The sequence below is a fragment of the Nilaparvata lugens genome, chromosome 1 (assembly GCF_014356525.2).
Source record: "Nilaparvata lugens isolate BPH chromosome 1, ASM1435652v1, whole genome shotgun sequence".
Taxonomy (NCBI): Eukaryota; Metazoa; Arthropoda; class Insecta; order Hemiptera; family Delphacidae; genus Nilaparvata; species Nilaparvata lugens.
Genome location: NC_052504.1, coordinates 45,088,565 through 45,099,614, shown reverse-complemented (window position 1 = coordinate 45,099,614; position 11,050 = coordinate 45,088,565). Strand labels below are relative to the sequence as shown.

The 11,050-nt window shown below is 35.7% G+C and overlaps 1 protein-coding gene across 1 annotated transcript in view; it reads left to right on the top strand.

Annotated features, from left to right (window-relative positions):
* The first annotated feature begins 294 nt into the window (after positions 1–294).
* The window catches only part of LOC111056500, a 35,944-nt gene continuing 25,188 nt past the window's right edge, over positions 295–11,050 (top strand). The window contains exons 1-2 of the mRNA XM_039434920.1: positions 295–634; positions 2,428–2,558. Of these exons, the coding sequence (XP_039290854.1) occupies positions 563–634; positions 2,428–2,558 (203 nt within the window). The 5' untranslated portion in view covers positions 295–562. The remainder of the gene's footprint in view (positions 635–2,427; positions 2,559–11,050) is intronic.

Sequence of the window (11,050 nt, the reverse complement as noted above, 5' to 3'; positions counted from 1 at the left end):
CCGCCCTCTGAAATGTCAGCTAATTTCAGATTCAAATTCAGCGACCCAAAATACATATAGAATCATCAAGAAAAATTCTTTCGGGGCTGTTTCTTTAAAAACAACTATTTGAGACTGGACTAGAGGTTATGTTACAAGTTTCGATTTTGACATAAAGAGGATAATATGTTGTGTTTTCGTGCATTGGCGAATCAGTTGCAGCTCCAAAGCTCAGTAACAGTTATCACAGTGAACGGAACTGCTCTAACAAATATGTTATCAGCGCATGCGCATACTTCACTATTCTGAAGGAGCATTATTTCTATAGCGAGCCTCGAGTGTTGGCATGTAGCCAACTGGTAGCCACTGCGTAAAAATAAAGGCGGTAGTTTCTCAAAACAAAACACGAAGTTTAAGGTTATGAGTTATGTGCAATATTCCTTTATTTCTACTATTGATTATTTCATTATTAAGCATCAATGAATATTATTACTTGTTATCTAAAATAATAGTATTTTGTTCAATTTTCAACAATAATTAAATGCTTTTCTTTGGAATTGAAAACGTTTTTTAGTCTTTCAGGATGCCGGTAGCATTTATGGCCAGTTTGATGGTAACAGAATCAGAAAAACTCGTTTTTCCTTTCCTGTTTGAGGTAGGATGAGAATTAAATTACTTTATCTAATATTATTCACTTTTTAACAAATGATCATGAGTAAATTGAATTCTACTATGTACCTGTTATACAATCATCTTTTTTAATTGTTTTTTTACATAGACTAGTAAAAATAATTCGTGTTAATCTTAATTAAAAATACATATTCTATTTTCCGATATATCACTTTGAATTGACCTAGATTAGGGTGACAATATTGTCATATTCAATGATCCTGTTCATTTATCTATAAATATCGGGGCACCGAACTTCGCTCGTTATTTATTTATTGATAAACAGAACACAATAATTCATTAAAATGATTGGGGAAGGACTAACAGGCACAGCCCAAAAATGTTTCTTCCCTGAATTTTGATTTATAATATACTATAAGTAGTCCAAGAAGTAGGTTATGTTACATATACTTGTATTCAGGCCTAATTTCCAGTCCAAACATTTGAAAACAAAAAAGTTCCAATTCAGATTGTTTACAAACCAAATTGAATAACAAAATAACTCTTAGTAATTACTTAAAACTGTAAAATAATGATTAACTTGGAAATTATGATATAGTCTAATTTAGAATGATATACCATGTCATGTCAACAAACAGATTATTTTGATCAAGTTGATTAAAATTTCTAGATAATATTTCTCGTAAGATAAGCTGATTGATTGCAAATCGTTAATATCAGATGAACATAATTCTGTCACTCCCTCTCTCTCACACACACAGGCACTAGCATCTTCCGTTATCAACAGACGACGAATTATCATGTGTTTTTCCAAGGATGAATAATAATTATTACCCTTTTCATGTCCGTCAGCAAGTTTTCCCGGGGATGAGAACTAGTGCAATCGAATTTTTATATAATAAACCTACTAAGCTTCAAATTTCGTGAAAATCGTTAAGAGATCCGTTGGACATAAATAACCAAATATATACAAAGCTTGCTAGCTTAATATAATATGATATATATGTATAAAGCGACTGGCTTGGATAGGAAATAAACAATTGACGCATTATGAATTGATTTGAACTATGAACTGATTAACTTGCAACTTTACCTGAAGATTTTGAATTTACCAAGGATGGATATAGTATTATTTTCATTGGTACTTATTAATTAATGTCTATAAATAAAGCAAATTAATTCAATTTGTGATTAAAAATTTACTCAGCTATAAAAGCCTAACCAAACATTGCTTTCTCAAAGAGATTCCGTAGTTTTAGGCTGGCCACTAACGATAGGACATGCATGACACACTTGTCATCATACATTGATGTGTCATCATAGCAGAAGCCTTCGAACTAAATGTTTTGAGCTTAGGTGTATGAATCTCCGATTTTTTGTTGTTTATTTTTTCTCTGCTCTATTTGAGTTTGAATTATCCTAACATTATAACTTGTAATTTTCCAGTGGTTTATTTATTGTTACCGGTATTGGCTGTTCGTGTTATGTTAGAAGCCTCTCGCCGATGACAAAACATGAATGGTAAACATGTGTGTATGTGTGCATGACAAAAATGCATGTCCTACCGTTAGTGGCCAGCCTAATAGTACCAATTATTGATAGCATGTGCAACTCATGGGTTCGAGACCTATTCCAAACGTATTTTTTTGCTGGAAGTTTTCAATTCTAAAGTCTATTTTTTCATGTTTCCTGAAAATGAAGAGATTGCATTTTACGACAAAAAATTTTCCCAGTGCAAAGCACGGGTTACATGCTAGTCTTAGATAATTCTCCTCTTCATTATTCCTTTGTTTCTCATCCAGTAATTTAAATTTTCAGCTCACTAAATCATTCCTCAGTGATGGTCATCACGTTCATCTGATCACAAAAACTAAAATTGAAGATGTTCCTCTAACCATTGACAAAAGTGAAGATCTCTGTGTTGATTCCCTTAGCAGGCTCACCATCAAGTAAGTAGGTTTCTGTATTATACTTATAAATTTTATTTTTATCCGTTGTGTCTTTTTTTACTCATTTCCGTATCCAAGTTCTATGTTCAGGCTTCTCTTTGCTGAAGTAGAAAAGCATTTAGGCCTAAATAATTCAATCATTGAAAAATAAATATTTAGTATTCTGCTAATCTACTCTTCTGTTATAAAACGAATAATAGTAATTCAACTATCAGAATGATTATAATTTTCGATAAGAAAAACGAAGTTTCATACTTGAAACAGAGTATGGTAAGTAGGGGTTTTGTACCGATTGAGCCTCCATTTAACATCAAGGTCAAGATCAAGGTTGAGAGATGTTATCTCAACCACCACCTTGCCACGACTGAATTCTCTGTTGGAATGAGCACTGTATTTATAGGCCAGGGAGGAGATGTTTACAGCAAGAATTTCTATTAAACACTGAGGAAAATATTTTTATTAGGGGTTCGTTGAGTTACTTATGAGTTCGTTTTGATCAACATGTTCTCAAGCAAGTTTTTGTGGTCTGATGCAGCTTATCAATATGAAGCCCCAGGTTTGAGTCCCCACAGTATAAATAGTTTTTTGACTCTTTGAAACAACTTCTGAATTTCGTTGAACAGTTGAACAAAACTACTCATCAAAATTCAAACTGAACTTACTGATTTTCTTGGTAAGAAAGAACTAACAGTTGATCTTTATTACCTTAGATTTCAGTAGGGAAAAATGTTTGTTTTATAATTGTATTATAATTTTGTAAACTACTATGACTAATTAAGATCAGTACTTTTTTACAAGTTTTTTATTAATTTGAAAATGAATTTCAACCAAAAATTTGTATTCTTGATATGATTGTACAAATCTGAGAATTTTCCATTTCCAGTTAATAATTTATTTTAGAAGGAATGTTGGACTTACTTAGGTGTTAAAAATTCTCTTGAACACTCTTATCGGGTGAATTCATACCAAAATTTGAATTTATTTGTTGAAGAGGGTGGAGTAAGTTTGAATCAGTTAAATACATCCATCGTTTCATATTATTGAGAGCAGCATTCTGTGGTATATAAATATTTTTGCTAAACTCAACGATATTCTGTAATATAATTCTTCAGCCTCTTGTTTTTCTACTCAAATGACATCCAAATTTATCAATACTCATGCTTGTCCTATTAATATAGGTTCCAAAAATTGAGGTACCCTAATTTCAAGTTTTTAAGGTCCCCTGAGTCCAAAAACATGATTTCTGGGTGTTGGTCTGTGTATGTGTGTGAACTATTCATAATTAACCGATTGACTTAAGGTCCTTATACTATGAGGATCTGACAATACAAATTCAATTCAAGATGGCAGATAATGACTAAAAAACCATGCTTTTCACGGTTTTCTCTAATTATTTTCTCCAAATTTATACCCTGAATAAGACCTATCAACCGACATGAGTCTCATTTCTGGGAAAATTGCAGGAGCTCTTGAGAAAAAATGACTTTGTAACTTTGAAAAATAAATTGAAACCTACTTCTCATGCATTACATTGATAGGTAAGATAGAGATAGAGTAGTTTATTCAAAAGAACACATCATAGTCCTGTCACATGACACCCACTAGTCTTTATCAGCATCAAAATCCTGTTCCAACTAGTCTGTGTGACATTATTGCTCCCTTACCACAAAATGTCCCACTGTAGGAGTGAGTGAGAGCCAAATGTAGGCAGTCTAAGTAAACCTGAGTATAAAGCTGAGTTAACACATACCTCTCTTGTAGACATTCAAGTTGATAAATGTGAAAGTGGGGCTCACATCCACTTGCAGTGAGTTCATTTCCAAATAAATGATACTTGACTTTGAGAATTGAGTTTCAATCTCATCTTATTGGAATTGGATAGGTATCATACAAGGTTACAATAATTTTCTTTATTTTATAATATTATTATACAAACATCAAGGCAAATCAGATACAGAAAGTAACTCTTTCGTTATTCCTACTGGGTGTATATTTTAAAACATCTAGCTAGCTATATTCTAATTTTATAATACAATTCTATGTGTGGGTTCTCTCTGGACACATACAATGCTTCCAGGTTTTCAAATCGACTTTTATTCCTATATTTGATTGCAATTCTGTCCCTTCTTGTAGCTCTTCTAATCTCTTACTCACCTTTTATTTCCAATATTATACTGCTCCACTTCATTTTGTGTCTTCCATACATCTGACAGAAATTCAAGTGATTCTATTCTAGGAGATGTGTTACCATTACAGCTTGTCATACCATTCAGTGTAACTAGTAGTTCTGTGAACAGTTGACCTCACGCAGTTTTCTCATCCATAAGTATCTGCTCTTAGTTGAATCATAATTTACTCTTAAAAACTGTTATTTGTTTTCTCCAAGATAGAAAACTCACTTATCCTATTATATTAAGCGAGCAATTCCTGTATATTTATATATATTTATATGGTTATCTGGTTATGTTGTTATATGGGTAAATATTTATGTTCAACGGATCTCGAAAACGGCTCTAACGATTTTTTCGAAATTTGGAACATAGTAGGTTTATGATATGAATATTTGATTGCACTAGCTCTCAACCCAGGGATAACTCACTGAAGGACATTGAAAGGATAGAAATTATCCCGGAAGTTCCCAAGATAGCCTATGCCAAAAGATCAAACGTTAAAATACTTGCAAATTTGAAATTCCATACAATATAAATGACACCCCTCTGCAAACCAAGTATTTCAAACGAGTATGGACGAGTGCTAGGACTTGGAGAATATTTTGTTTAGTAAATCTGGTACATGGAGCTATAAAATATTGGTGATAATTCGAACACAATTGGTAATATCTTGAAACCAAGATTATTAAGTAATTAAATTTCATCTGGGACTTCAGAAGTAGAGTTATTCTGAATGTCAACCAATAGCGCTATATAAAAAAAATGGCGGATGATGGTGTTGAATACAAGTGCGGTGTGTGCGGATTAGTGGTTAATGATAATGAACCGGCATTGATGTGTGAGGCATTTTGTGATATATGGTTCCACGCATCATGTGTTTCAATTTCATCGGATGATTATATAAAAATACAATCTCTCGGCAAAACTGTACAGTGGCATTGTAAAACCTGCGAAACAAGGTTAGGCGAGCTTCGTAGAATTGGTGCCGACCATATTCTGGCGCTATCAATTGAGATATGTCAATTGAATGTAAAAATTGATTCGTTGAAGGATTCTCTCCTTACGAAAGTAGAAAATTTATTGGACAAAAAACTTAATAATATGCCTGTGCATTCGCAACGTGTTGAAAGATGCATGAACGGACCTGTCGAACAGCAAAACAGCCAGCACCAGCAACAACAACATCAACAACCTAAATTATTGCAGGTCATGTCATCAACATCAAATCGTAGAAGATCGATGGTCAAGATCGATATTGTTGACAATGAATTATCGACAATGGGTACTAGTAGACTTGACATCGATTTACACAAACAATCGAACTCTGACGTTGGCGGAAGTGTTTTGAATCTAAACTCTCATCATGCAAAACAATCGACGAGTGTTTCTGAGAACCTTGATAAAAGTTATTCCTTATCCACCCCACCCTTAGATTCGTCTGACAATCCATAAAAAATAATGCTGGAGATCCCATTGACAACAACTGGTCTACAGTGGTTAGGAAGAAAGGACACAAACTTAGAAAAGAAAATCTGCAACTGCAGAAAGAAACTGCATTGAACACTAAACTTTCTGTTACTCCGAAATCAAATGGTAATGCTAATACCAGGAAAAACAAGAACTTTATTACTGGTAGTTTGATTGGTGTAGAGAATCTATCGATTAGGGACCACAAAAAATTTCTTTTTGTCTCAAGATTCATACCAGGTACAACTTGTGAGAGCCTTTCAGAATTTCTTAAGAATCAAAGAATTAGTAATTCTACTGTTGAGAAACTTGTCTCGAATCACCCAGATTCTTATGCTTCATTCAAGGTGGGTGTTCTGGATAGTGAGTTTGATATTGTGTATAAGGCAGATTTCTGGCCAAAAAATACTCATGTAGCAAAATACTTTACAAGAAAGCAAAGTAGCAATAACAGCAATTTAAACTTGAAGGCTTTACAAAAAGGGGAAAATACTTAGCTTCTGGATCCAATAATTTTCTTGAGACTCAGTATAGTTCTGAATCTGGGCCTAACGGTGTTAAAGTTTCTGACCCCGGTTTCAATGTCCTGTTTAGCAATGTTCAGTGTCTTAATTTAGCTAAAAGACTAGATATTGAATTGGCAATTTGTAAGGGGAGTTATAAAGTATTATGCCTTGTTGAGCACTGGCTATGTGAGGACCAGCTGAAGATGGTAAACTTCGAAGATTATCTACTAGTTAGCTCTTTTAGTTGAATCACACATAAACATGGAGGAGTTGCAATCTTTGTGTCAAAGGATTTACTGGACCATAACAAAGCAAAACACTTGAACCTGGATATTTATCACCACTGTAAGGAGCTTCATTTTGAATTGGCTTGTGTCACTTTGCTGGAGCCCAAGCTAATAATTATAAGTGTATACCGTTCACCCAATGGTGACCCAAATTCCTGGAACATCTGGAATCTGTCATTCTCTACATCTTCAATAGAATGCTCAACCACCACATTGTTTTGGGCGGGGATTTCAATTTCAATTTCCTTGATGATTCAGCTACTAATACAATCAGCTTTGTCAATTCAATGAGGTCATTGAACCTGTACTGCACTGTGAGTGAGCCTATTAGGATGGATGCATGTCTGGACAATGTGGTGACCAACTTACCAGAGAGTTTGTACAGTGTTTCTATAAAAAATTATGCTTTGAGTGATCATGAAGCTATATGTCTGACACTGTCTGACACCTGTTCTGACATCTCCAGTAGTTCCCCTAAGAAGGTACTTGTGCGTCCAGTTACTGAAAGTCAGATAAACTATTTCAAACATCTGCTGTATCTGGTGGATTGGAACGAAATTATGACACCTGGTCTTCCAGAAGATAGCTTTAATAAATTCTTCAGCCATTTCAAGTACCTGTTTGACAGTGTCTTTCCAGAAAGGCTACAGACTGCAAAAAAGTGGACCAAGAACAGGACAAGGCTGCATTGGATGAGTCAAGAATTAACTGTCCTCAAGAATTGGGTCATTCTTGCTTATGAGCACCAATCTAAGGACAGCTGATTCTAAACAGTTATATATGTCACTGAAAAAGGACTTCAAGGAGAAACACTTGAGAGCCAAAAATAAATGAATGCCCAGCAGATAAACTCCTCGCAAAATAAGTGCTCTGCAGCATGGAAGGTGATCAAGAGAGAAATGAGTTCTCAGCAGAGGACCACACATATAGAGCCTGATATCTTCAATTCCTTCTTTGTGGATTCAGTTGCTACAGTTCGTGCTTCTATTAACACCCCTTATATTTCGGCCATGCAGTTCCTAAATGCTATGCCCAGGCCAGAAACAAAATTTGTGCTCTGCCCAGTATCTTGTGAAGAAGTGTTGGATGTTGTGAGTAAGCTGAAAAATTCTGAAAGTAAGGACTTCTTCGATTTGTCGGTGAATCTCATAAAAAGAGTCATCATTCCAATCCATGTACCTCTAACTTTCTGCTTGAACTCATGCATTGTGGAGGGTGTTTTTCCTGCTCTACTAAAGATTGCTAAGACTGTACCCATTTACAAGAAGGGTTCAACTGATCTACCGGGTAACTTCAGGCCTATTGCAATCTTACCTGTGTTCTCCAAAATCTTTGAGAGCATAATCAAGAAACAGTTATGCTTGTATTTTGAGAGTGCTGGACTGTTGGTGGATGCTCAGTACGGGTTTAGGGCTGGAAGAACAACAACCCAGGCAGTAGAAAGTCTCTTGAAGGTCGTGCTTCAGAGCTTTGAGAGCAGGGGTTTGTGTGATTTGAGCCGTGATTTTGACACAGTGGACCACCAGATTCTGCTGTCCAAGTTGGAGTTTTATGGGGTCACTGATGTCTCATTAGGACTCCTGAAATCTTACCTATCTGGTCGTCGCCAGGTGGTCCAGGTGAATGGTAGGGTTTCTGCAATGAAGGCTATTCCACATGGGGTCCCACAAGGGTCCATACTCGGCCACCTGCTCTTCATAATAATGACAAATGATCTACCTTGTGCACTAGGTAATAGGTTGGCAGCCTATGCAGATGATAACACCATTTTTATAATATAAAAATAATTCATTATAGAATCAAGATTTGAGACTCCATTCTCAGTGCAACTTAAACTTGGGTAATTGTGATTGTCCCACCATTAAAAAGTCAATAATACTAAGTACTTGGGAATCATAATTGATGAAAACCTTAAATGGGATGTTCATATTAAATACATATGTAGAAAAATTAGATATTTATCTTTTAAATTTTACCAAGTTAACAGAATTCTTAATAAGAACCACCTGAAAATGATGTATCATGCTCTAGTCAAGTCAATTCTGCAGTATGGCATAGTTGTTTGGGGAGGCTGTTTCAACTGTCATATTGCTGAATTATTTGTAGCACAAAAACTGATAATTAAAACTATATTAAGCAAACCCAGGCTCTATCCAACGGATATGGTTTTTAGTGATTTTGAGGTCATGACTATACGTCAATTATACATAAAAACCGTAATTGAGTACTTAATAAAAATAGATCCGATTTTCCTCTCACAATAAACTCTACACTTAATTATTATAATCTAAGGGCCACTGCTAACAAATATGTAACCTATAACACTAATATTGAATGTATAAGGAGGCAGTTAATTTACATAGGTACTAAAATGATAAAACTCATTCCAAATCACTTTCTCATGGACAATAAGATCAGCGGAAAAATTAAACTGGATATAAAAAACTGGACATACAGTAATTTCTTCTTCCATTTAGATATATGACTCGAGATTTCTGCTCCAGCATTGTTTTTTCATTTTTCAGTGGACTCGCATACCTTTATTTTGAGTACCTATTCCTCTGTTTTCTTCCTTCCCCCCATTTCTCCCTTACCTTTTTCCCTCATTACTTATCTTCTCTTCTTTGCCTGCCTATTACATGGGAAACCATAGTTGGCTAGGTATCTTCCTCTCTTTTTTTCTCTTCTCCAACACACTTCTTCTTCTTCTTCTTCTTTTTCTTGACCCCCTCTGCCGTTACAGCGTAGGGGTACCAGCCTCGGTCCATCTCCTCCATGCAGTCCTATCCTCAGCCATTCTTCTCATATCTCTCATTGTCTTGCCTCTCTCCCTCCCCAATTCCTCCAGATAGCCTTCCCAGTTCATCCTAGGTCTACCTCTCCGTCTCTTTCCTTCCCTCCTAGCCTCCACCACTTCCTTTACTGGGCGACATTCTTGCATTCTAGTGAGGTGTCCAAACCATTTGAGTTGCCTTTCTTTTATGTCTTCCATCAGTGCTCTTCTTCCCACTTCTCCTCTCACTCTCTCATTTCGCCATCTATCATGTCTTGTCTTTCCTATTGCTCTTCTGTGGTACCTCATTTCTGCTGCAGTAACCTTACTCCAGTGTTTCTTGAGGGTTACCCAGCTTTCAATGCCATAAATGAGAGTTGGAGCAAACACACAATTAAATATTCTTTTCTTTGTCGTCATATTTAACTCTCTTTTGCCAACCACGGTGCTGTTCAGCTGGAAATATACATTCATTGCTTTTTTCACTCTGTTTGCAATTTCTCTATCTAGTTTTCCATCTGCACAGATAATTGCTCCCAGATACTCGTACTGGTCTACCTCATCCAGGGCCTTTCCTTTGCATGTTATTCCACAGCTCTCTCTCTCCTCTCCCACGCTACCCTCATAATCTTGCTTTTGCTCGTATTCACCTCCATGATCTTCTTGACAAAACCTTTTCCCATACGTCAACTGCCTTCTGGAGTTTCCTTGTACTGTCTTCCATCAGAACAATATCATCTGCGAATACCAAGGCCTGTAAGTATACTGGTCTAAGATTTTTATGACCCACTTTCATTTTTGGGGTGTTTCTTTTGCAATACTTTAGTATGCTGTTCATAAAGATTATAAAGAGCAGGGGGCTGAGGCTATCTCCTTGTTTCATACCCTTTCTCATATCAAATTCCTGAGATACCTCCCCATCTATCCTTACCACTCCAACCGTTCTCCTATACAACGTTTGTACTGCTCCTATCAATCTGTCGCTGACTTCCAACTCTCTCATGGCACTCCATATTTCTCTTCTTGGGACCGAATCAAATGCAGCTTTCAGGTCTAAGAATGCCATAAATAGGTCTTTTCCTTCCTCCATATATATCTCCAACACACCCAACCACAAAGCCCATGGTTTTTTATATTTGTAACATTTTATTGTGTTTTATTTGTTTCAAATTCTTTGTAATTTTGTTTTGTCTTGTTATGTGTGTTTTTAATAAATAAATTGATTGATTGATTGATTTTTGATGTGAGCAGCTCTTCAACAGATCTGACGGAGAGGATGAGTGAGTCT